We start from the raw sequence: 27,481 nt of genomic DNA, 5'->3' as shown, positions 1-27,481 counted from the left end.
GATACGTACGACGGTACGAGCTGTTGAATTTAATCAATTTATCAAAACAATACTATACACTATGATAATATATCTCTGCTGGTTTAAAAAAATGAACGGATTCCCAAACAGATTAACATTTGTTTATTTGGGTGAAAGCTTGGTTTGGATTTGGGCAACATTCCACCTTTCTTGACTTAGCTATTGGAAGTGTTGGAAGGATCAGAGTTACGCGGAGTTCACAAAGAACTTGTCCTTGTCATGACACGCGGTTATGTCTCTGTTACTATATATAATTTAGTGCGTTGACTTTTGAAGGGTGACTTTTAAATTGATATATAAAAAGAAACGGAAAACTAAAAACCAAGTATATAGAAGACCAATACAAAATTTACGGATTATGGTTTCCTTTTGACTGCCAAATCCAACGCAAAATTGACAAGGCGCGCAAATTTTTTTTTGGTGACCAAACTAATATTATATTATTAACTACACCAAATGGAATCTACAAACTAGTAGTGTGATAGTGTCCATACGAAATATATTGCATATGAAAGATGGAGGTGTGGAGAACCAAACTAATAAGATCATCTTTAGGTGAGACACTATCCTAGCATCAAACACCAAATTTTCAATAACTTGGTGTTTTTTCATCTTCAGGAGAGTAGACACCAAAAAGAGATTTTGTTTCATCATTTTCATGGTGGACATTAAGGGGCCATTTGTTTTTGCCTCTTATAAGACCTTGAGGTCTTATAACCTCTTATAAGATGGTCTTATAACCTCTTATAAGATGTGGCCCAGTGATTTTGGACAATTTTTTGGTTTGTTTTTTGCCTCTTATAAGAGGCATTCTACTAGAAATGTCTTATAAGAGGCTCCAATTCTATAAGTACCAAAATTAGATCTACTTCAATTCTATAAGTCTTATAAGTTGAAAAATGACTCAAACACCCCTCATCCATATACCCCAAATTTCATTTCTCTCTTCTTTCCTTTTCATTATCTTATTTTCCAAATAACTCTATTATCCTAGCCACCACCGACTACCACCACCACCACCACCACCACCACCACTGCTGCCACTACCACCACCACCACTACCACCACCATCACCACCACCATCATTACCTCCACCACCACTACCATCGTACTATTAAGACTATCACCACCACCACTGTGCTATTAAAATCACCACCACCACCACCACCACTACCACCGTACTATTAAGACCAATATCATTACCTTTACTACCACTACCACCGTACTATTAAGACTATCACCACCACCACCGTGCTATTAAGACATCCACCACTTCTACTACCACCACCATCACCGTGCTATTAAAACCAATATCATCACCTCCACTATCACCACCACCGTGCTATTAAGACCACTACCACTACCACCGCCAATTAAGGTAGTTTCCTAAAATCGATATTCTAATTATCAAAATTGATTTGAAACCGAAAATCAAACTATACGTTTATTTCAAATTAATATATTCAAGTTAAATGTGATGTAAAGTAGGGTTATATTTGTCAAATAACCATCTATAAGATGTCATGTATTTGTTTTTTCTATTTTTAAAAGTGCTTATAAGAGGAACTTAAAATTAAAAACAAACCACTTTATAAGACCATCTTATAAGACCCTCTTATAACACATGGTCTTATAAGACCTCTTATAACTTAACCCAAAAAAACAAATAGCCCCTAAGCCTTGTTCTGAAACTTTGAAGAGGTCTGCTATATACATTAACACATTGATTCTTAATCTATGCTGGACATATCACCAATGCATGTAATCATGTATGAGATGTCAATAAGAATATCACAACTCTTGGTTTCAGGTGGATTTCCATTTTGAGAGAGTCAAATCAGAAAAGAACAAAGTTTTCAGTCAGACACGAAACTACTACATTTTTTTTATTTCCTTCAAAAGTACAAGGCTATTACAATTAGTAATTGCATACATCTGGGTTACAAGTCTTACAACACATTCGACGTGCTCACTGACACGCTAATGATACAATGTTGTTCGTATAGTTGTTTGTAAATTTTGTCATGACTCTTGCAATTAAAGCTATTATTTACAGGTCTGTGGATCCCAAGCATTAGCTGAAAAAAATCACTATTTACATGATCCACTGATATGATGCAAGATTCCCTGGCCAATTAGTTACAGAGATTTCTGTATTGATTCAACAGCGTCTTAGCAGTTCTCTACACGACTTCAGTACGACCAGAAGGATCAGATGTTAAGGAATGAGAAGGGAACCAGAGCTCTATCCGGGTTCCAACAGCTCCAAACACAGCATCTTGAGTACGTGGAGATATGACACGGACAATGCACCCATAACTTTCTAAGATCTCACGAGCAACTGTTAGTCCAGAAACAAAGTTCCATGTCATGTTGTCTTCTACTTTACCGTCGGATAACAGATCTGCTCCAAACGGTGTGAGAGAATGCATCTGTGTCTGCAAAAATAACCAATGATATTATTGATGAATAACAAGATGGTTTCAGAATAAGAAAGCAAGAGAGGTTTTGAGACTTGAAAAAGAGATTGTGTTAGTTAGATGATTTTAATTGAAGATGAGCAAAAGGAGAGATTTTGAGAGTAAACTAAACTGTACATTAAATTCGTCGAAATCCACTCAAGAGGAACAGTTCTGTAACAGAACAGTGGCAAAGAGATCGGTTGCACGCTCAGATGATAACAGCATAGAAATTGAATCATTTTGGTCTCATACTAGCTAGCTACATAAACATCACGGTGCATCTTACTAGTTACTACTGATAATGAAGCAATTATACGTGCACAGTATGTGAAAATAGAAAAAGGTGAAGATGACATCGAGAGTAACAACCACTTAGAATATCTACAGTACTAAAGAAATCATAGCCATCATAGGAAATGAGTGGAAACTTAATTTAAGCAATTGCAAACTATAAAGCATTTCATCAACCTCGTGATTTAGTGGATAAACCAGGTGTAAATAAGCAAGTACCATGTAGTGCATATCAGGCCCATCATCGTCAATTACAACTAGCACACCACCAGCAGGTGCTTCAGTTGATATGATATCAACCTTGCCACCAACGTGAGTGCGCAACAGTGCCCCCTCAATCAAGTTACTTAGTGCCTGACGCAAAGCAGATTCTTCTACAGCAACTTCTAAAGATAGTGAAATTTCACTTAGCTCGATTGTTCTATCTAGCTTTTGAGCTAAAGGTCCAGCAGCAGCAACCAGGTCTGCCAATACATCAGACACACCGCACAGTCTGGTGGACAGAAACACCAAGAACGAGCATATATGAGTTTTCGTATTACTGAATGCGATGCATAACTAAAACAATTGTAAACTCCTGCAAGTGTGCATGCATAAAAAAAGTTATGATGATAACACATAAGGGCATCTCCAATGGGGGGTGTAAACCATATAAAGTGTAAAGTTTACACCCCTAAATTAAAAAAATCCTTCCAATGGGGGCTGTAAACCATAGTTAATAAACTAATAGCTAATAGAGCAAGTGGGGAATTCCCCACCTGAATACAAGTTGTTAAAAAGCTCGGGCGTTGCTTGGAGTGACACGAGAATTTAAAGTATGTCCGGAAGTCACTTGGAGTGACGTCCCTCTTTAAATTAAACTCAAACGTCACTCCAAGTGACACCCGAGATTAAAATCTCTTTTTTTTTTTACTTCTCTCCATTGGGAGCTATAGAATGTGGATATATATAGTCTATAAAATAGTGTGTAAGTGGAGTTGTTAAATCCTAATGGCACCTAGGTGGAGCCTATGTGTAGGTGTAATTTTACATCCCCCATTAGAGATGCCCCAACTGAGTATGTTGGGCACAATTGATTCCAAAACCGAATATCAAGGACCCCACCTTTAGAATACAAAGATTGTTTTACCAATAGAACTTTTAGCATCCAACTTAACAAAATAACATAAATTGGTTGATATTTCTGTTATTGATACTAAAGATGCAGAGCACACACGGTAAACCAGATCAGAAATTCGGGCAATGCATGAATGCTCTGGTAATGTGTTCTAAACTTGTAAACATAATACATCATACTGATGATACTCATTATGTAGAGCAACATATTGATGTATAACGTATACATAAAACCATGAGGTCTCTTTCCATATTGTCACACTATGGAAAGACAGCTCATGGGTTTACAGTAGAAACCAAAGTGCAGGTATCAAAGTTCAGCTAGTTGAGGTAGGTGCAAATGTTTGAATGGAAAATAAAATAAAACACACACACACACACAGCGAACTAGAGTATTGTTTCCACAATACTAAGTACCCATGCAATTTAAAAAGGTAGTCTCATAATTAGTATCCCAATATTCTCAGAAGAATAGAGTATTTGTCCACAATGTTTTTAATTCAAAACTAAACCAAAAAAGAAGACTTCGCAAAGGTCATTTCAGATAACAAAACCTAGGACTGTCAAATTGCGTAGTTTACATAAAACATAGAGATGTTATTTCGTCATTTTAAACAAAAAACTTCATTATAAAAAACTATACTTGGCCCATTCTTGTATGACCTTGGCACTATCCTTTTGGCTAGTTTGATTTTCAACCTGGGTAAAAGAAGAAAGATTAAGGTTGTTTTCTTCCAGAGGGAGTATATTGGAGAATATTAAATATAGCAAGGGACGCATCCAAGAACTTATGGGCCAAGTCGTCGAAGAAAACAGAGAAAGGAGACAGGAACCAAAGATAAGTAACTCTAAACTCCATGAAGTTAATACATCCATGGCCTTACAAGAGGAAGCAAAGGCGGCCAAGACCAAGCAGGGTGAAAGTACAGGTTGAAAAGGTACAGGAGGCTGACGCAGAGAGCAGAGGAGGAGGATGAGCGATTAAATCAGCAGGGGCTGGAAGTGGTGGACTTTGAAAGTGAATTGGAGGATAGAACTGTTAATTAAGGTAGTAAATCTCAGATCCTAATAGAAGTGGGGAAGTTGTGAGGAAGGAAGCAAAGGTAAAATAATCACGGAAGAGAAGAAAAATTCAATCAAGAATTGAAGATGAACAGCACTGGAACTTTGGGAAATATTGAGATATCAATGTGGAAAAAACCGAAAGCAAAATACTCAAGATGGTGGACGATGGAGAAGTGAAGGATGGAAACATATGTGAAATGGCCGGGTGACAAAGGGTAGCAAGGGGATTTGGATGATGATTAAAACTGGATTTGGATTATTCGTGGGAGAAGGAGAAATGGATGGATTGAAATGAAACTGATTGAAGGGAGAAAAAAAATCAAGGATGAAGGCATGAGTGGCAGAGAGTGGTTGCATGGCGGGTACTGCAGATTAAATGGCTTTAGATTTCAGACTTGGTTCCGTCAGCATGGTGGATTATGGCATTGTTTGTTATCTGTTTTTCTCTTTTTTGGTTTCTAATGTATCTAGTTTGTTTTGTTTTCACTTGCTATATTTTTTCTTTTTTGCTGCGTAAACTAGGGTTGTGGATTCTTGGCCCGGCCTTGAGTCTTTTAGAATTTTCAGCTTTTAGCTAACATCCTAAGTGTTGATGTAATTTCAAACTATTTCAATATATTGAGTCAAAAAAGAAAAATAGGAAGTAAATTGGACGAACAAAAATTAGATCATACATGCAACTACATCACTAACAGATTTAGTCAGTTGAAAGATCTACAAAATGACTAAAACAGCACAAGACGATAGGTAAAACACGACCTGATAGTATGCTGTCGCAGTGGTGCAAGAGCAAGTGGTGGCATGGGCATCTCTAAGTCATTGGCCTTGGAACAAAGAGGAAGTGCCTGACGCAAATCTTTTGTTTTATCGGCATAGCTTCCATCTATTATGTTGTCAAATAATTGCGACCTCCTTGTTCCTGGATGACCATATGTTGAATAATTCGTTTTCCTCAATGTCTCTTCATTGTAGCGCAGAATATTAGCCTGGTAAACATCCAGAAGTTGAAATATTAGCTCAACTTTGTGGCCAAATGAAAGTAGAAATAAAATACAATAAAAGCTGCAATCCTGTAAGATTTCAGAAACCCATGTTAAAACAGTTGTTGAAAACTTGAAATGGCTATTTAACTACAAACTGAGATACTATCCAGTACAAGACAACAAAGAGAGTAAGACATTTCATTCTTGTTATTGATATATACTTGTTAGTCATAAGTTGTCCCCATTCTTGGTCCTACTAATACTAGGGTAATTAGGTTTTAGTCCTACTATTGTTGGAAATTAGACTTTAGTCCTACTTCTGTGAGTTGACAGTGAGTCAACAACGTTTACCGTAGTCAATCTGTTTTCATTTTAAATATACCGAAAATACCCATATACAACATCTGTCCATTGACCTTTGACAATTAGAATCTCGAAAATATGTAAATTCATAGTGCCTGGCTGAGTGTTAATGCCTCATTTCTGCCGGGTATTCTTGGTTGACCAATACAATAATCAGAAAAGTGATATTTAGAGTAAACAAAAATACTAGGATCAAAAAGAACTTCCGATTCTTCTTTCTTAATATTTTTCGCTGCCCCCAGTGAAAATTGCACCATTGTAGAATCCAATAGGGGTTTCTCCTCTTCAATTGATAATAATTGTTGACGAGAAGAGAATAGATGATGCTTTACAGAAGTATCATGTGTTGAAAGTTAGTTGGATTTGTCCTCACTTACCAAGATATTATTCCGAACCACATTATCTGCCTGGGATTTTTATCATCTTCAATTGGTGTAGAAGTAGAATCTTTTGAAGTATTCCTTGGATCATTCGGTTGGTGGTCAGTGTGTTTGTCTGTCGTGAGATCACTGGCAGCACAAGCTTGTTGTTCACGAGAGCTTATAGAGAATGTTCGAAACAAAAAGTGTTGGCACTACTGCTCGCTTTCATAATTAGATGGTGGAGGATGTTCCCATGCAGGATCACTATATCGGTGTTTCCTTGTTTGAGATAATTTGCCTTGTTGGTCAGGAAGAGAAGGTTCGTGGGTTCGCCTAACTAACAAAAATGACTTTTTTCCATGGTGGTGGTAGTGACAATTTTTAAGAGGGGAAACACCATCCCTTGTTATATGGTTGGAATCGGAATCGGGATCATATATCGATTCGTGGGAGGAAAAATTCGCATCTCTTCTCTGACTTGAATTTTCGTCGCAAACTAACAACCAGTGATGGAGGAGGGGAAGGAGGTTCATACCTTCTTGAAGGAGTAAAACTCTCGCGGCGGCTGCAATCTATATCGTAAGTTCTCCCATAATTGTGATCGGCATGGAACTTCGACCCATGGAAACTTCAATGATCGGGCGGCAGCAGTGACTCTCTTGTACTTCTCCTATGATACTCCATGATAATTAACCATGAAAATTGAAGAGTTTTTTTTTTTTCTGCAATGAATAGTGTTCGGTGAACAGTACTAGTGAACAGTGTTTCCTAAAAAAATTCAAAAAATCAACCGGCTCTAATACCAAACTTGATATATCTTGTTGGCGGAAACTTCAACAATGGATGAATATCAATAAGATTTTAATAAATCAAACACCTAAATCTAGGGTTTAAACCTTCAAACATTAACAATTCACAAAGAATTAATAATCAATAATAATCATCTAACAATGAAGGCCTAGATGCCTTTATATAAGAAAACAACTACTACCCAAATAGGAAACCATCTAATTTTTATTCCTAATTGAATTAGGAAACCAAACAAAATAGAAACTACTAATTAATTAATAATTTATGCTCATGCATCAATTTGGGTTGCCACGTGTTTTAAAATTGATGTGTCTAGTTCATCACATGTCCATTTGTGATTGGGTTACTGCAACCTAACATCTGGCCATTGATCTTTCATTTTGCGCATCTCAAATTCAGCCCAATAATAGATAAAAGCCAAATAATTGCAACTGGGTTGAAACAAACCCATTTAATCTCTTCTTCCACACGTTTTTTCACATCGTAAATCAAAGCAAAATACACAAAAAACCAACACTCATCCCCACCTACATTCTACTTTGGGACAACAAAACGTACGCCTAGCGAAAAAGCCCTATCTTATTTTCTTTTCAACTTTGAAACAGGTAGACGACATAAAACTTGGACCAGATGTGAAGTTCCATCACTAGTTTCAGTAAGAAATTGGAAATTAAGAGGACCCCATAAACTCCAATCCAGTTCGTATTTTTAATCTATGTTCTTCCATTGTTTTTAAAAGGAAACTTGATTATTTTCTCTTGGGCAAACGCAATACCAAAGTTTGAAGACGACCAAATATGAATATAATGTGAATTTCACTCTAAATTGTGTTTCTTTTGGAGGTTAGTTGTTATTTTCATGGTTTGAACGATTTTCAATTTTCTTGTTTTCAATTGTTAGAATTTTGCGTTCGTTATTAGATAGCTGGGACGGTTTGCCCACCTGAAAGGTGGGGAAGTGTCCCTGGGACGTGGGGCCCTTAATCCCCATGACCTGGATTTTTTTGAGGTTTACCATATTGTAAACAAACTATTTTCCTATATAAGAAGTGTGACTGTGTGAGAGAAGGCCGAAACTAAGTAAGCCACTCTCTTTTCTCTTTCCTTTCTCTCTAAACTTTCTTCTTCATTACTAATAATATAATTTTACTTCGATCTTTACTCTTCAAATTTCATGGCTTGAACCTGATTTCGTTTTAGGTGTTTGGGTAGTGGTGAAGCAATGCTTCCAGAGTGTAAGATTCTATCGAATACGTCGCTTGATAGTGTTTGAAGTTCCTCGGTCATCTTTTTCTTGTTGAATAGAATTGAGATTCAGGATCTGGGTATTGAAGTTGGGTGCGCATTGGTTCGGGTTACGGGAGTTTGAGATTAAAATCAATATGGGCGACGAACTCAGAAGATTAGTTCTTGTTGCTGTTGAAGTGATGATGATAAGTTGCTGATTTGGTTGTGATGGAAACAGGTGGAAGAGGCGATTAATGGGTTTGGGTTTTGTTTCAAACCAATTGTACTTAATGGGTCTTGATCTCCTTTTGGGCCAAACTTGAGATTCGCAAAATTAAAGATCCATGGCAAGATTGTAACCCATTCACAGACCGACATGTGGCGAACCAAACACTTTAACCTTAGAACATGTGGAAGGCACTCAGGAGTATTGTGGTCATATTGGAAAAGCAAGCAAGTTAACCACTGTCAACGGCATGGATCACAGTCAAGGTGAAAGAGTAGGACTTAAGTCTAATTATACTATGACGAAAGCCTAATTACCCTAGTATTAGTAGGATCAAGACCTAAAAAACCCTTTCATCACCAGAAGGCAACCTATAAAATAGAGTCGGAGTTCATTAGGAGTGTATCTAGATGTTGCTGGAGTGGTTTGGAGAAACTCAATGTGTGACTCTAATTTCTTCCTTTTTCTCCTTCGTAATTCCCCAACACACCCAACATATAACTTTCTTGGGTTTTATATGTTTTATGGGGTTTTATATGTAAAAACCAAGTCATCTTCTCTAGAAGTTGTGGCTTCGAGAACGAGGAGTGTATCTTTAATATCTAACGATACTCCAAATCTTGCTCTGTTGTTCCAACAAAAAGTATCGTCAGCATTGTAATAGCTTGGATGCGTACCAGAACTAGCACAAACAGGATCGATGAGCACGCTTTGAAAGGCACCAAACAACAAGGGAAATCTGAAAAACTTCGAAATTGACTTGTACAGGCACCTAGCTACCAAATGGCGTACTCTGATTTTGGAATTTGAGACTAATGAAAAGGCTTTAAATGACATTACAGTTAAACATCTTAGAAGGATGGCCCAGATGATACGCGACCTGAAAGCCGCTGGAAATGTTCTTACAGATGAGCAAATTCTGGTTGTTTTGAGGCCCCTTCGTGATTTTGAAGAACAGATAAAACTCAATTTGACCCATAATGAGTATCACTAATCTCTCTCAGTTATCACGACATTTGGTGTTAGAATTGAGCGGTAGATTCTAGGACTAATAGCAGTATTGCTACTACCTATTAACCAAGCAAACACAATACATCAATGTTTAAGCGCAAACATAATGGTCGGGAGACACCATATCCAAAAGGATTATGTTCTTTTAGCAACACGATTTTGCTGTGGAGTGAAAAAATAGTAAGTTGTCAAATGTCCTGTTCTTCATAGAGCATTTTGATATTACTCAGACAAATATTTGCGCACTAGGTCAGTTCAAGAGCCTTAAATTCTCTCTCCAATTGATTTCAACTTTAATCAAATTTAATTTATCCAAAATTACACATACATTACCAAAGTCTACAAATATAATGAAATAAACACCATTATAGGCCCTCACATTAAAAGATCCGCATATGTATGAATAAAGTAACTCTAATGGAACATATGCATTTCCAAATGATTTTCTAGTAAATTTTTCAACTAGATATTGTTCGTAAAGTGGAGGATTAATTGTTGCAAGAGGACTCCAAAGTCATTATTTTGCTAGTATTAGTCTTTTATCCTGTCCTGCCGAATATATCCTAATCTAATCTAGTGTGCCATTTCACAAATTTTGAAACATCATCTAAGGGAGTAACAAAAAAGAAACAATTGAACTATTATTATTCAAATCAACATCTAACTAAAATAAACTATCTAATACAAAAGCTTGTCCATAAAACGTAATTTTAAAAAAAAAAAAAAAAAAAAAACTCCATCTTGTATAGACAAATAACTGAAAGTTTGTTTTAGATACCATTTTGTATGGACAAGTTTTTATGTCAAATGGTTTATTTCAGTTAGATATTGATTTGATTAATAATAGTCTAGTTATTGTTTTCATTACTCCTTTAGATAATGATGTTGTTGTTTTCATTACTCCTTTAGATAATGATGTGGTTTCAAATTCTATGAAATGGCACACTTGATTAGGACATATTAGGCATGACATGATGAATAGACTAGCAAAAGAAAGACTTTTGAGTCCTCTTGCAATAGTCAATCTTCCACTTTACGAACATTGTCCAGTTGGAAAGTCTACTAGAAAACCATTTGGAAATGCACTAAGAGCATATGTTTCACTAAAGTTAATTTATTCTGATATATGAATACATTTTAATGTGAGGGTTCGTCGTGGTATTGTTTATTGACGATTACACCTGATTTGGTCATATATACTTAATTTAGCATAAACTTGATGCTTATGAATACTTCAAAAGATTTGATCATGTATATTTAGTTTAGCATAAACCTGATGTTTCTGAATGCTTCAAAATATTTACGGCTGAAGTCGAGAACCAAAGAAATTAAGGCTATCCGACCTGACCGAGGGCGCGAGTAATATTTTGAACAATATGAAAATGCTCTATGAAGAAAAAAAGTATTCAATGACAAATTACTATTCTTTCACTCCACATCAAAATGGTGTTGCTGAAAGAATGAATAAAACCTTTTTAGATATGGTGCATGGTTTACCATTTTGTTTGCACTTGAACCTTGAACCTTGATGTCTTTTTTTTTTGTTAGTAACCAGTAGCAACACTACTATTAATCCTATAGCAGCATGCCACTCAGTTTCGAACTCCAAATATTACGATAACTGAAAGAGAATAGAGAATAGAGAATAGTAAGTCTCATTATGGGTCAAATTGAGATTCATTTGTTCCCAAGAATTAGAAAGTGGCCTCAAAACAGTCAGAATTTGTTACTCATCAATAAAAACATTTTCAGCAACTTTCAGATCGTTTACTATATGGGACATCTTCCTAAGATGTTCATCCATGATATAATTTGAAAATTTCTTATAAGTCTCAAATTTCAAAGTCAAAGCACGCAACCTGGTAGTTGGGTGGTGCCTGCACAAGTAAAATTCAAAATTTTCCACATTTCCTTAGTTGTTTTGTACCCTTCATTCAAATCAGTAACTATGTCATTAGAGGTCATGCCACACATACAATCTGGTCAAACTTGCACCCACTAGATGTACTAAGAGCACCCTGGGTATCCCAAATTACTCTGGTCAAACTCACCCATACTTGAAATGGAACCAATCATTAAGAAGACATGTGGAGCTCAATTGAGGAAGATGCACTTTTGTGAAGCTAACTATGGAGTTTAGTATAATTCACACCACAATTATTTTTCTTGCCGACATGGGGGCTCGTGTGTTTCACACTCCATCCACTTGTTTGTGGCAAAGTCAAGAAAAGAAGGCTAAGGAAATAGTGCACAACCTGCTCTCTTAATATCACACCTTACATTATGGTTGACAACCATGGCTTTGTAATAAATAAGTCTCAACTTCTCACCCCTCTCCCTTTTGTATTTAGTCCTTTGAGACTCGTTTGGAGAGGACGTCACATTTTTAGTATCTAGTCCCTCTCGTAAATTAGTAGGAAAACCAAAACTCCATTAAAGTAAATATAAAAGCCTTGTGCAAGTAGAATAATATTCAATGAAGTCATTTCTTTTCTCATCTTCTTTATTCTTTCTTTTACTTTGTTTAACTATGGTAGGTTAATCTTCCCATAAGGGAAGAGATGAAGCCCCCATTGAATTATATGTTCTAATCTATGTTACAAGGACATGGCATATTTTAAAAATAATCAGTGTCAGATACGTATCCATGTGTCCATGTCAGACACGGCATGGACACATATTGTTTGTGATATACGGATATACCTCAATTTTTCACCGTGTTAAACACTTTGTATCCGTGTCGGATACAGACACATGTATCCGTGTCAATGTAACTTAGGTTCTAATCTATATGTACTCTCCTTTCTCTTTAAAAGTAGTTTTAATTCAAATTAAAACCATGGAATTGTCTAGAGATAGAAATTCATTATGTAGGAAGTTAAATAGCTAGAGTGGTGCTTGGAGACTTGATCATTCCCTCTTGACATCTTAAGCTTCATGCTTGGATTGTCATGCCTAGAGATAGGATGACCAACCATTACTAAACAGTTGTTGTTTAGATTTAAAACAATTCCATGATTCATGTCTTAACTACAAGTTCTAGAGATAGACTTGTTCATTAGTGATGCCTAAAGATAGGATTACTCGAGAATCAGTGGGAACTTAGACTATGTATGTGAACTTGAAAATGCATATTTCATGGGTGGTGGGTTCTCCTACCTTATGATCTCTCTCTTTCTTTATTATATATAAGTTAGTTTACTTGCTTTTTAATTCATAAACAGTAGTTTAATCAACAATCATCCATTAAAACCAACTCTCTCGACATAATCGTGCACACTGCTGCAGACCGTATAACATGTGCACACCTGCACAAACACATGACATAATGTTCTTACACGGATTTCAATATAAAACAACACATATGTTTCACGAGGATGACCATTTCACCACGAATAGTCTGGGTCTGGGTCTATGAGAATAATTATTCGCCTATACCTGCATCTTTCATCTCCTAGAGAATATGTCATGACGGAACTGACTAGAAGGTGTAGAGAGGAAGGACTTCCCAATGATAGCCCACCCAGAGTGGAGAAAGGCGATCTCCATTAGCATGTCATTTGTAAGCAAGATTTACCGCTAGCCTTCTTCTTTTAAGAATTATTTCCAGTAATTCGTTATAATACCTTGGTACGTAGAATTTCGTTTATTAGACTTTGGTCCTCCCAACCGGGCTGACTGTTATTGGACTGTTTGAAACAATTTAAATGGCTAGCCTACCCTTATGCATGCAAGGCATGTGATAAGGCATGACGTGTTATTTATCTAGTGGCACAAGATGAGTTTAATCTAACCGATTGGTTTATAGACACGTCTCTAAAATCCTCGATACAAACTGGTAGAAAAATATCATGGACACGTCTCTAAAATCCTCGATACAAACTGGTAGAAAAATATCATGGACACGTCTCTAAAATCCTCGATACAAACTGGTAGAAAAATATCATGGAAATATTTCTCTATTGGTCCTTCCATGAACATTTTCGTTTTGCTTTTTGGTTCTTCCAGTCATTTTAATTTTGTTTTTTATCCTTCCACCATTGATGAACAACAACAAAGAAAACTTCTTGTCCTTTGGTGCAGTCATGATTAGAGATCGATTCCTATCCATATTCTTTCATTCACTTCTATTTTTCAAACCCATGTAATTGTAGCAGTAGGTATCACCAATACGAGCACTGAAGACAACCTACAATAGCTAGTTTACAGCAGCCGTTGGATTAAAGACTCCAGATCTTGCCAAGTGGATCTTTATTTTGAGTTGAAATAACCACTTTTATGCCGTCACATGTGCAAGGCATGTTATGGGTATTTTAAAACCTCATTTTAAAATTATGAAAACTTGAGGAGGTCAACTAACAGCCCAGTAACAATCTACTCAATTGACTCACGGCCAGGAGGATCAAATTCTAATAAAAGCATTTGTGCGTACCAAGGTATAATAAATGGATTATTGGAAAGATCAAAAACGAAATAACCCTTCTTTCAATCGGTACTGCATCTGATATCCCATATCGACTTTCAACCACCTCATGAAGATTTATGTTTTAGCATTATCCAGTTTTAGAGGAGGTGGGGAGTAGAGACCCCTTTATAAAAGATAACCATTTAAGTAATCCTAAAAGATATTAAACATTTCCAAACTATGGCAGGTCAAATCTTATATTGAACATTTTAAGGAAGACGACCGCCCAATCTTTTAAGGTTTTCAGTCCCCTTTTGATATGGCTAAACAGATATACAGTTGTACATAATAACGTACAAAACAATGACAATTGTTACCCAAAATGTTCAAAATTTTGGGGGACTAACAAACTTTTTTGTTTTTTATTTCATTTTTCTGTAGGTGATATTCAAAGATTATAGAGATAGAATTCTAAAGAAAGAAAACATAAACCTTTGTGAGGTAAACAACATCCTGCAGTTGTTGTAAGGTATCTCTCATTCTATCACCTTGTACCAATATGTCTTCAACAATATCAAAAGAGATCTGAAAGAACATTACTTCAACTTTAATTAAACATGACAAGTAGAAAACCAACGATTTGGAGCTGAAAAGTAAATATACAACAGATAAAGACCACAAACCTCGCTTGTTTTCATATGGGTAGATAACATTTTACCAAGAGATCTAATGCTAGAAAGAGAACCACGTATCTGCCAGCATATAGAGAAGGAAGAAACATGAGCCTTTGTTGTATATTCTCTTTAAATAACAAATTAGATAACCGCAAATATCAAAATATCAGACGACTTACTTGCTCAACCAAATCAGTCATTCTAATATTATTTTGCCAAGATGACTGCTGAAGAAGCATTGCTTTCTGTTTAGGAATGTAAACACGTTACCTGAAGTTCAATATACAATAATATATAAAGAAAGACTGGAGACATAAAAAGTTTAAACCAGTCATCTAGAACAAAAATAAATACAAGAGAGAACATGGAAATTGGAAAGTATATGGTATTGACCAAACTGAAGTGATAGGCGAAGCGAAAAGACGCTGTAATACAGTAATCTCCAGGAAAGGTTTTGCTATGTCCACTAGATCTCAATTTTCCTAATGGAGCCTGGATACTTCATTTTATGGGTCCAGCCAAGCCAACCATATATTTTTATAATTGAAAATATAATATTGATCTTGATCTCCCCTCAACTGGAGATGAGAAGTAACTCCCCGTTGAATTTTTGATTGCGATTCAAAATCAAAAAATTCACTTGCTTCCCGATCAACCAACTAGATTCTCTTCTGCATGTCCATGGAGTTTTGTAGTTTTTGAGAACCATTTAAATCACTACTAGAGTAACATTATGATGTCATAAATAATGTCAAACAAGAAAAGTGATGATTATAACACCATTCATGTCCTGTTGTGAGCCTGTAACAGCGTAAATCGCTGAAATAAGATGACACTAATAGGGTGCAAAGAAAGACTCAAACTCAGTATATCCAGTACTGTGTTTGTTCCACTATAGTCGTGACTGAACCAAGAGTGACTCAAAAGGACGTCAAAAGCACCATAAAGAAGCTAACACCAAGATGAACATTTAACTCAGCCTTCTTGATCAAATAATTGCTCTTCTTTCAGTTATTAATGGATGGAATTTTCTGTGCTTGCTTGTCGTGGTGAGATATTCTGTAACCCATTCTTTTTGTTGAACAAAATAAACAACTTTCTTGATAAGACACTTTCCTAAAAGTAACTAGGTTTGAAATTTTTCACAAGACTTTTGTGTTGGAGCATAGCAATGTCGACAGACACATCAACAATAAGGATAAAGAGCACAAGACAAAGGAGGGGAAAACATAAGTAGATCAAAAAGGTGGATGCTACCCATTAGTGATTTATATTTGCGGACTAATACGTGGCGCCGAGGGGGAACTGAAAGAAGATTGTACAAGTTAAATTAGATCTCCATCATTATCAAAATAGGTGCCGCTAGAGATGTATTTTGGAATGTATGGTTTCAAGAAATATCAGTGTCAAACAACAGTAAGGAATAGAAGGCATGAAGAGTAAGCCTTGTACTACATTATACAGAGGTGTGTTATACTGAAGGAATATCGAATGTCATGTAATACCACAGAAAATGATAATAATAAATACATGGAGCAACTTAGTTTTTGGGTGAATGGAGAGTATCCTAGCTCTATACATATTATACAAAGCAATTTTATGAATAATGAATATCATATGTCACGTAAACCTACAGAAAAAGAAATCTCTGTTGTCCATCCACTCTAATTATCTTTCCTCCACTCTTCTCTATAGCTCCTTTTCTTCTTTCTTTCCCTTCCTCTCTACCTCCCTTACTCTCTTGCCCCTCTCCTCTAAATCAAGCCCCGCTGTGTTGCAGTATACTACTAGTAATGCATGAGACACATGCTTCATCAATAAAGAATGACTCATATGGCTCTAACAAATAGCAAGTGAAACCTACCTGATCCATGACATATCCCATAGCAAGAGAACGAGAAATATTTACAACACTTGATCTTTGTTCAGCTGTAAACTGGGGAAACATATGCATTGGATCTTTCTGATCCCCCATGGGCCTATCTGACTGTAGAGGTAACACAAAAGACTCCTCCAACATTGGGAACTCAGCAACCAAAAAGCCCACAAGAAACGGATGCTTCACCATTGGGAAAACCATAGCTCCAGACTCATGTATGACTTGAACCTATAAAATAATAATCTCAGATGGTAACAGAGATGGAAGAAGAAACAAACAGCCATAGTAGTAACCTGTTGATTTGAAAGGGTAGCTTCAGCCACACGTAAGGCTGCTGGAACAGCAAAATGACCAATCAAAACAACAATGTCTGCTCCTTGAGCCACATTTATTCGCCAGAGCTCTAATCGGTCCATAACGTAACTACCAGCAGGCCGTACATAAACCTGGCAGTAGATTAATCATTTTTTTTTTTTAACTCGCCAATAAATATAAAATAAATATAATTGAAGAAAAACTAACCGACAAAACAGCATCTCTTCTAATATCGACAACAGCTCTAAACAAATCCAACTGTTGAGAACAGAGTAACTGGAAATCCGAACTGGGTAAAACTAGCCGACTGCTAGTATTCTCTATTCTCTGTACAAACTCAACTGCTGAACAAGCTTTACGTATAGCAGTTGCAACTGCAGAAGCTGATGAAATTAATAAATTGCTTTTATTAGACGCGGCGTTGGTTATTGTTTTTGGTCTGTGTTCAGTAAAAAACTTGGGTGTGATTATAGTGTGAGTGAGAGAGAATGAGAGAGGAGTTTTCGGGGTTGGGTTTATTGCGGAGAGGAACATCTTCTTTTCGATCAACTTGAAAACTGTGGAGTGATGAAATTATTATGAAAAGACTCGACAGGTTGCATTCTACCGGTCCAGTTCTTTCGAGTCTCCCAGAGTCCCAGTTCACGAACCAATATACGTAAGCCACGTTGCCTAGATAACTTGTTGGTTGGCGATACACACGACTAGGGGTGTCTCTTTTTGCCGAATTTCCGATTTTTCCGAAATCCGACCCGAAATTGGTCTGGCTCTGGGTGTAGTTTTCATAGGCCGATTTTCCGATTTCCGAAAATTCCAAAAAAAAATCGGATCGGATTCGGATATAACTCTAAAAACCGATCCGATCCGATATCCGATCCGAAATTTCCGATATATAACCGATCCGAAATTTTCGAAATTATTGCCGATTTATTCCGAAAATATCACTATCCACTTGATTAGATCTGGTCAATCTCGACCGTTCATTCATTTTCTAAAACAAAACATAACAAAACAAAAACATAACCTGATAAGTGATAACCCTAGCCGCTACTTCCCCATTCTTCCCCACTCACCACTCCTCTCCCTCACCAAGTCAGAATCTGATTTCTAATTATCAAGAATAGATTTGTTGCATGTTAGAAAGAGATTATGATCAAGTAATGTGTTTTTCTATATCTTGTAACATATTTAATGTCATTTATCGAAAAAAAAATATAACTTTTCTAATGATTTTCCGTTTTGATCTTTTTTTGGGCGTTGATATTATTGTCCATTTGTTGTTGATGAGTTGATTTCGTTCTCTTTCTCGAGTTTCGGACTTTCAGTATTCATTACAAAAGGTATTTTCGTTTATTTCTTTGTTTATTTGTTACAAATAAACAAATAAAGATATTTGTTTATTCATTACAAAAGGTCTTTGTTTATTTGTAATTCCATAACTGATGACTTTGAATAAAACAAGGTTCTCTCGTTCTTTTCAGTTCTTCAGTAAAGTAAGCTTGTTTATTTATTCTAAAGCTTTATTTTTTAAAATGTCAGAAGTCATAACTACTTTTTAGTTTGTTTGTACCTGAATCATAAATAATCAAAACTAGTTTTTCTTAACAAGCTAATAATCAAAACTAGTTTTTCATTACCACCGTAAGCCTGACCATTGCTATGATTCAAAAGGAAGCTAAAACAGGCCAACTTGTGTATGGAGCGACTATATATAGAGTTCACAATGTAGTCGGAAGTAGGATGTGGTGTGCGAGTTGAAGAATGAATCTAAATCTTAGTACTTTTTTTGCATGGAATTATATATCTGTTCGAATTATAGATACCCTTGGCATCCTATATACATCAGAATTATGATCCTAGCTGAGATAATTTTCAGTTTGTTTGTATAGCTCTAGTTTCTAGCCATTGTGAGGTCATGGGCCATGAGATGGACTCAACTCACCAACCAACCAAAAGAATTCGATTTTAACTATAATTATTAGTTCTATATAGTTCGAATAAGTACAATGATGTATCTTATGTTAGTTCGACAATGATGTTCGGTGTTTGTTATAGAAGACATTAAATAAATTAAATGTTTAATTGTTTAATTGTTTGAAATAATATATGCTTGTGCAGGTTTATATGTCAGCCATGGGTGAGAACAATACTCCCGTAGCTAGTAGTGATGAAGTTATAAGTCAGAAGAAGCAAAACTTCGAGATCCAAAGTAGCTAGTATTCATAGTAGTGGAGTTATAAGTCAGAAGAAGCAGAAGACAGGTCCAAAGTCTAGGTTAGTTGGACACCATGGACCTTATGTTGTATGGAATCACTTTGCTAAGCAGCTATCAGAGGGAACCAACAAATATAGTGGCACAGGTATGTGCAACTATTGTCATAAACCAGTTACTGCACCTTCATCTCATGGAACCAACAAATTATGGAATCATCTTAAGAAATGTAGAGAGTTTCCTGGTTATGAAGGAGACAAAACTCAAACAACACTTGCTTTTAAACAAGGTCAGCCTTCTAATTGGAGGTTTGACCAAGAAAAGTGTCGCAAAGCCCTTGCAGTAATGGTAATTGTCGATGAACTCCCGTTTAGTTTTGTAGAAAATGAAGGGTTTAGGTTGTTTTGTGAAGAAGCTCAGCCTAAGTTTCATGTGGTTGGTAGAACAGCCATAACTAAGGATTGCTTAAAGTTGTTTTATGAAGAAGGAATCAAGTTGAAAGAGTGTATGAAGTTGGTGCCTTCTAGGGTATGCATTACAACAGATTTGTGGACTTCAATCCAAAATCTGGGGTATATGGTCTTAACCGCTCACTTTATCGACAAGGAGTGGAAGCTTCACAAAAGGATTATCAATTTCGAGTGCTTCCACACCCACACTTTGGTGAAGCCATTGCCAAGGCTATAGATGGGTGTCTATTAGAGTGGGGTATAAAAAATTTAATGACCATCACACTTGATAATGCTAAAAATAATGATTCATGTGTTGAGGACTTGAAAAGAAGATTGAACAGGAGAAATGGGTTGCTGTTTGGTGGTGAGTTCTTTCATGTGAGATGTTTTGCGCATGTTATTAATCTTGTTGTTGGTGATGGAATTGCGGAGGTTCAAGATACAATCATACGCCTTCGTCGAAGTGTCAAGTATGTGAGGAGTAGTCATTCACGCTTGCAAGTGTTTAAACAGTGTTGTGTGGAGGAGATGGTTGCTTCTAAAAAGTCATTGTGTTTAGATGTCAAAACAAGATGGAATTCAACCTATTTAATGATAAATGCCGCAATGGATTTTGAGAAGGTCTTCGATAAGTATGATGAGTGTGATCCAAATTATAGGTTTGATTGTAATGTAAATAAGCGAGGGGTGTAATGGGGATATTGATTGGATGAAACTAAAGGCTTTGCATGCTTTCTTAGAAGAATTTTATGATCTAACAAAGCGTATTTCGATTCCAAATATATTACTTCTAATAACGTATTTTGATGAGTTAACACACAAGTTAAAGATCCGATCATGGATCATTTAGCTAGTGATGATGTGTTTTTTTGTGATATGGCTAGGAAAATGAATTTAAAGTTTGATAAGTATTGCAAGTTTGAAACTCTAAATCAGATTTTGATTGTTGCAATAGTTTTGGATCCACGGTATAAAATGCAATATGTGGAGTTTTGGTATGACACTTATTTAGTAAGAATTGGTCATGATGATGATGATGCAAGGAAGAAATTGGTGGAGACATTCCGTGATGAGTTAAAAGCTTTGATGACTCGTCTTTATAACCATTATAAACTAGAATATGTTTCAAATGAAGAAATTGAATCATCTAGCATTTTAAATGATGGGGGGAGTAATCTGATTGGGAAGGTGAATAAGCGTCTCTTGTCTAAAGACGTGTTTAAGGGCCATTTGAAGAAGAAGGATGCTAATATAGGTTTAAATGATTTGGATAAGTTCTTGGATGATAGTGTTGTAGAAGGGGATGAAAATGTTTTTAATGTATTAGCTTGGTGGAAAGAGATGGTTCCAACTTATCATACACTTGCTATGTTGGCACGTGATATTTTAACCATTCCTATAACATCGGTTCCTTCCAAATGTGCTTTTAGCACTGCCGGCCGAATTCTAGATCCATTTCGAAGCTCTTTGACTCCAAAAGTTGTGGAAAGTTTGGTGTGTGCTCAAGATTGGCTAAGAACCTCATTGTCATCAATTGAGGTTGAAGAAAAATCTTGCAGACTTGAACAAATTGAGGAAGGTATATTGTGCTCAACCCGATTTGGGTTTTGTTCTTGTTCTATTATTGTTTACTAAAACTTATTATGTGTTTTGCTTTGTTATTAACTCATTATAGTTGTTTTGCATGAATTGGGATCTTTGTCAATTGGATCAACTACTTGATTATATTTTGGAAGGGCAGTCATCATCTTAATTGTAAGTTTTATAACTCATTTATTTAATCTCTATATTTACTTTGTATAGTTTTTTATTTTAAGTTCAACATCCAGATTTGTTTGGTTTGTAGATTCTTATACAAATTTTGTGTGTTCAGGACTTCAAGTGTTACACTAATAGGAGTAATAGCTATGGAGCTCATTGGTGCTGCACAGCTGCTGGATGCTTTTGATAAATAGGAAGAGTAAATGAATTGGAGTATCATACATTGGCTAATGAAACATTGTAAGTTTGTGATGGTTTCTTAGACGTTGCATTGGCTGAATAGGTTTTAAATTTTTGTACAATATCATACTGCCATAGTAGATATTAAACTGATCCAAAATTGTTCAGGTGGATTTTGATATTGCTTTTGGACTTTTGGTATTTTGAAGTTATGTAAAGGCATGGGTTTTTTCTCTGAATGGTTAACTTCAACTTTACGTGTAGCTCAAGACTAGGGGGTCTCTTATTATGAATTCTGCACAGGACCCTTTATAGTTTATACTATATGCCCCTTTGTGTTTTTTCCCTTGTTATGAATTCTACACAGGACCCTTTATACTATATATGCCCCTTTGTGTTTTTTTCTCTTATTATGAATTCAGAATTCTACATAGGATTGAGCGCTGCAGTGACTCTCTGAAGACTTTATTATATGTCCCAAAAACGAATAGCACCATCACACCCACCACGTCTGTCATAACAAGATTAACAACAATGATTTGAAAATTTATCAAGTATTCGAAATTTCCGAAGTTATTCGAAAGTTCGAAAGTTTGGAAATATATTTTGAATCCGAAAAAAAATTGGATCGGATTTGGCTAGTATATTAGGTTCCGAAAAATATTCGGAAAAATTCCGAAGGAGGTTAATCCGATCCGATCCGATCCGAAGTCACCCCTACACACGACTGGTTACTCATTTATTACTTGGTACTCGGGCACCTTTCGTTACGTCAGAATGGGCGACCCTAAAAAATTTATTCTGACCAATCGAAGTTAAAATCATAGTTCAGAATTTTGAAATTCCGACAAATCTAAAAACCGAAATTCATTAAATTTCAACTCCTATCACATTCGGAATTTCGAATGATTTCGGAATTTTGGATATTTCAACTCTATATTAGAAATTCCGTTTTTTTTTTTAAACCGAAATTCCAGACTAAATTTCAAAATTTCGTTCGGAAGCACGAACTATGGTTAAAATACAACTAGCACTCCCTCCACTCCTACTAGATCAAGTTAACTTGTTGCCAACCTTTTTTAGCCTTTCTTTTCTCCTCCCACTACATTTCTAATCCCTAAAAACTAAACTTCAAAACACTAAAATGGAATACCTTAATATTTTAGAATATGAAGATACCATTTGATAAACAAATGTTTGAGTTACAAGAACAAATTAGATAAATGAGAGAAGAGATGCAATAACAAATTAGAGAAATTAGAGATAAGAGGAAACTAGATATGAAATGAGAGATAATGAATAAAAGAGAGGAATGGAAGATGACCAGATGAGAGAAAATATTGAAAGTGAAGAAGTTATAATAATAGAAAGTGAAAAAATTACAATAGGAAGTGAAGACGTAGATAATGCGATTAGTTGGGCAATAGAGGTGCCCATAAATTGTCTACGAACAAGACAACCAATTAGTAAGGTAAACATATATTATGTGTATAGACAATTCAAACTATATAATTATGTAATGTGTATATAAGTTCTTACACCCGAGACATTAAGCCTAACAACACTGCTAAGTCGTCCATAATTATACCAAACGACCTAGACACGTTGTTTAGAACATTTCACCCGTGACATGGCCAGGTTGTTCAAGAAAACACCCGAGATATTTGGCCCAAACGACCCCTCTAGGCGGTCCAGTCAAGTTTTTTTTTTTTTTTTTTAATTATTAAATGACAAAAATTAAAGGCCCGTGTAGGCTTAATTAAGATTTGAATGAGTTTAAAAGACTCAAGTCTAATGTAAATTATATGTCACTATAACAAATAGTATGTTTTTATATGAAGTCAATATTCTTCAACTATTACATATTTTTGTAATAAGTATCTTTATATTTATTTTTTGAGTTATGGTAAATGATTTTCTTCATTTCTTGTAGTATAGATGTGTATTACTATATATATTAGGAAAAAAAACCGCCTAGCGCCTAGCCCATCTAGGCACTGCCTAGAAGGCCTAGGCACTCTCCCACCTCCCACCGCCCGACTACCGCACTGCTTGCAGTACTTCCACACATACATGATTAATGTCCTAGTTCGTTCATATCTATAGCGACCTAACGAACATTTCTCATCGTAAGTATTTTTTTTTCATGATTATGAGATTAATTAATGTATACAAACGCACTTCATCATGAGTTTAAGGTTGGTCAGTTTCTATACAAACGATTAATTAATGTATACAAATGCACCTCAATTTATTAATGTATACAAATAACTCACAAGTGCATACACGTTACCAATTAATTAATGTATACAAGTGCACCATCAAGTCTCAGACTCTGTTTGTATATTTAATTTTTGGTTTCCGCCTACATGCGACTCACAAGTGCATATACCTTACCAACGTACTTTCTGCATATGTTCGAAAACTTCTAATAATTTCTATAGACTTCCTTGAGTCATTCAATTAATAATGATCTTTTCGAGGATTGTTGGAAATAAGGCTGGGTTAGACCTAATATGGATAAACGCCCACCAAGATAAGGATAAACCACAGAGATAAGGATAACCACTAGGTATTGGGATGAGTGTAGGACTCTATCCTAGCCTACATTAGATGAGTATAGGACTCTATCCTTAGCTGATTTTGGATAAGTATGAGACTCTATCCTATCCAATTTTGAGGAGGTGGGAGAGTTCTAGAAATAGACCTCCACCCTCTCACATATTGATCATCCCAAAAACAAGCAAAGCTCTCTCTCCCTTTAATGGTGGCCTCCAACGTTTTCTAAAGAAGAAGAAGCTAGTTTTTCGTGGAGATTCCATAGGTGGTAACCTCCATTGCTAGCCATTGTCAGTTTTTGGTTCTTGGTTCGTGAACAAAAGTTGCTTCCCGTTCGTGGTTGGAACTTGACTCTAGCTAAGTTGAGAAGAAGAAGATCTTGAGTGTGTGAAGAACATCATCTTCTCCGGTAGATCAAAGCTTGGAACTTCGAATTGAAAGCTGTGACCAAGGTACGATATTCTGTTTCCGCTGCGTTATTTTATGCATGTGATATAGCGTAATTGTACATATCGTAGGAATCATGCATAAGATATCGGTAAAAACCCTACATTGGCATTGAGTCAGGTTTTCCATGGTTTGCATGCTTTTGTTTGTAGTTTTAATCTTGTGATCTACATTTTTTTTGAAAAAATGCGTTTTTTTTCAAAATATTTTAATTAATTTTTAAATAATTATGTTGTTTAAAATTAATTAGAAATTGCTTAAAATTTTTTTTTTTGCAAAATAAATTATTTATGGGAAATAATTTGGCTATTTTTAATTAAATTTTTAGTGGAAATTTTTTATAGGAAATTTTTACATGGAAATTTATTTTCTGAGATTATTTCTCTAGAAATTTTAGGATTTTTCACATGTATTTTTTTCACGATTAAAAATTGACATTAGGATGTTTATTTTTACCATGTAGTAATTATTTAAATCTGGATTTTTACTATTGTATGTAAATAAAATTGAAGTAGTAGATTTTTTGCATATTCTATGTTATTGATAGTCATTTGCATTGATTTTATTTAATGGCTAAAATCATGCTAATAGATTATCATGATCATCTCATATGTAAAAATGTTGATTACTTAGATTTATTTTTAAGAGATGATTCTTATTCGTAGTATTATTATTTTTTTTAAATTCAAACTTGATAGAATGACACTCGATGGAAAATCCCCGTTTACCATGCTACCTGAAAAGGACTTGTTAAACGATAAAAATTACGAACTTTGGTCTAGGAAAGTTAGGCTAATTCTGGCAGATAGGAAGGTCATTAACGTAATAACTGAGATAGTAGCAAAACCTACCGCCGAAGGATTAACACAAGCTGCTTATACTGCTGCACTTAGGAAGTACAATGAGTATATAAGCAAAGACAATGTTGCCCGAATTGCCATACTTGGCACCATGAGGAATGACTTCATGATGCGGTATGATGGCCTTGGATCGGCTAAAGAGTTATGGGAAGCAGTAAAGGCGGACCTTGGGGGTACGACTACTACACAGATGAGGAGGCTACAAATGAGCTTTGACAAATTTATCAAGTTGCCCCATACCTCTATGACACAACATTGCATGGTGATGAGGAACATGGTTGTTGAGTTAGCCCAAGCAAGACAGGTCCTATCAAATGAACAGCAAATTCAAGCTGTCATTAGGTCTTTACCTAAAACTTGGGAACAATTTCGTCTTATCTTGACGCATGACGACAGTATCACAAACTTTGCACAGGTGCAGAGGAAATGTGAGCTTGAGGAACAAAGGCTTCTCAATGAAAAGCCTGTTGTTCAAACTGAAGCAAATGTTGTCAACTCCAAAAAGAGAAAGGCTCCTTGGAACAAGAAAAGTGGAAAAGGGAGAGGCAAGGAAAAGGCCAAGCCTGACCCACAGCAAAAGAAACCTAGGAAGTCGATAGACATGACTAGTGTTGAATGCTTCCGTTGTCATTAGATGGGACACTATGCTAGGGCATGTCCTTCTCCTGAGGTAAGTTTTACTTTAAGTACTGTCAATGTGATAAGTATCGCCATCATCTTTATCGATTCATCACAATATTGGATTGTAGATTCAGCAGAAATGACATGCACATACATAAGCGGGATAGGTTCTTGTTTGAAGATTTCCGGAAACTTCCACAAGGAACTTGGAGAGTCCACATGGGAAACCAAAGTGTAGCTGATGTTTTGGGCACAAGCACTTGTAGGTTGGATTTTGCGAGTGGGAGATCCATCCTTATTGAGGAAGTACTCTTTGTACCCACAATTAGGAGAAATCTTTTATCAGTTTTGAAATTACTTCAAGAATCCTATATGTTTAATTTTTCCCATAACTCGCTTGAGATATCTTTGAATAACAGTTTGATAGGTCATGCTTATTTAATGGATTCTTTTATGACATTACACTTAGCACAAACTGAAGTTTTTATGTCTAAAATGGTTGGTTGCCAATTGTGGCATGCTAGACTAGGACATATTGGACACAGTAGGATAGACCGCTTAGCAAGGGGAGGGTTGTTAGGTAACTTAACCTCTGTTAAAATGGAAACATGTGAAAGTTGTCTTGCTGGAAAGGCCACCAAGAAACCTTTTGGGAAAGCCCAAATGGCAACTTATTCTTTACAACTTATTCACTCAGACATCTATGGACCAATGAATGTAACAGCAAGGCATGGGGATTTGTATTTCACTACCTTCACAAATGACTATACACGTTATGGGACCATGTACTTGATGTCTCACAAATCAGACATCTTGAACTGTTTTAAAAAGTATAATAACCTTGTTGAGAATCAACTTGATAGGACAATAAAGGCCTTAAGAACTGACCGCGGACGTGAGTATCTTTCTGATGAGTTTAAGGAACTCTATGAAAATAAGGGTATAGCTAGACAGCCAAAATGGTGTCTCTGAGAAAAGGAATAGAACCCTGCTGGACATGGTTAGGTCTATGATGGCTCAGGCTAACTTGCCCATCTCATTTTGGGGTGATGCATTGTTAACGGCTGCGCATATACTTAACCTAGTTCCTTCAAAATCTGTTGACAAAACACCCTATGAACTATGGACTGGTAGACAACCCATTTTGAACTACCTTAGACCATGGGGGTGTGTAGCCTTT

At 35.9% G+C, this 27,481-nt stretch overlaps 3 protein-coding genes and 1 long non-coding RNA gene across 4 annotated transcripts; 3 read left to right on the top strand and 1 right to left on the bottom strand.

Moving 5' to 3' along the window:
- Positions 1 to 1,884: 1,884 nt before the first annotated feature.
- On the bottom strand, positions 1,885 to 17,817 carry LOC147494140 (chloroplast sensor kinase, chloroplastic-like). Its single transcript, XM_086566459.1, has 9 exons — positions 17,417 to 17,817; positions 17,188 to 17,340; positions 16,880 to 17,122; positions 15,195 to 15,260; positions 15,025 to 15,093; positions 14,834 to 14,926; positions 5,715 to 5,941; positions 2,994 to 3,267; positions 1,885 to 2,459 (listed from the first exon to the last, which is right to left on the bottom strand). Exons 1-9 carry the CDS (start codon positions 17,741 to 17,743, stop codon positions 2,205 to 2,207), a joined length of 1,707 nt encoding a protein of 568 aa, XP_086422585.1. The 5' UTR covers positions 17,744 to 17,817; the 3' UTR covers positions 1,885 to 2,204.
- A 1,754-nt stretch (positions 17,818 to 19,571) lies between these two features.
- On the top strand, positions 19,572 to 20,566 carry LOC147494139 (zinc finger BED domain-containing protein RICESLEEPER 2-like). The gene is made up of 2 exons (XM_086568047.1): positions 19,572 to 19,856; positions 19,949 to 20,566. Exons 1-2 carry the CDS (start codon positions 19,572 to 19,574, stop codon positions 20,564 to 20,566), a joined length of 903 nt encoding a protein of 300 aa, XP_086424173.1.
- A 144-nt stretch (positions 20,567 to 20,710) lies between these two features.
- Positions 20,711 to 21,508, top strand: LOC147494138 (zinc finger BED domain-containing protein RICESLEEPER 3-like). The gene has a single exon (XM_086568046.1). The coding sequence runs from the start codon at positions 20,711 to 20,713 to the stop codon at positions 21,506 to 21,508; it is 798 nt and encodes a 265-aa protein (XP_086424172.1).
- Positions 21,509 to 21,538: 30 nt separating this feature from the next.
- Positions 21,539 to 22,047, top strand: LOC147494137 (uncharacterized). The gene is made up of 2 exons (XR_015200110.1): positions 21,539 to 21,628; positions 21,747 to 22,047. It is a non-coding gene; the product is annotated as an uncharacterized LOC147494137 (long non-coding RNA).
- Positions 22,048 to 27,481: the final 5,434 nt, after the last annotated feature.

The sequence above is a fragment of the Coptis chinensis genome, chromosome 6, assembly GCF_015680905.1.
Source record: "Coptis chinensis isolate HL-2020 chromosome 6, ASM1568090v1, whole genome shotgun sequence".
In the NCBI taxonomy this organism is placed as follows: domain Eukaryota; kingdom Viridiplantae; phylum Streptophyta; class Magnoliopsida; order Ranunculales; family Ranunculaceae; genus Coptis; species Coptis chinensis.
This window is presented reverse-complemented; position numbering and strand designations above follow the sequence as displayed.

Excerpts from the sequence above, each read along its gene's own strand:
- LOC147494140 (XM_086566459.1), bottom strand. The coding sequence starts at position 17,743 with ATGTTCCTCTCCGCAATAAACCCAACCCCGAAAACTCCTCTCTCATTC. Across the intron at positions 15,261-16,879 it reads TGGGATATGTCATGGATCAG|AAAGCAATGCTTCTTCAGCA; the intron begins GTAGGTTTCACT and ends ATTCCTAAACAG. Across the intron at positions 3,268-5,714 it reads CTGCGACAGCATACTATCAG|ACTGTGCGGTGTGTCTGATG; the intron begins GTCGTGTTTTAC and ends TCTGTCCACCAG.
- LOC147494139 (XM_086568047.1), top strand. The coding sequence starts at position 19,572 with ATGTGCAACTATTGTCATAAACCAGTTACTGCACCTTCATCTCATGGA. Across the intron at positions 19,857-19,948 it reads CTCAGCCTAAGTTTCATGTG|GGTATGCATTACAACAGATT; the intron begins GTTGGTAGAACA and ends GGTGCCTTCTAG.
- LOC147494138 (XM_086568046.1), top strand. The coding sequence starts at position 20,711 with ATGGATCATTTAGCTAGTGATGATGTGTTTTTTTGTGATATGGCTAGG.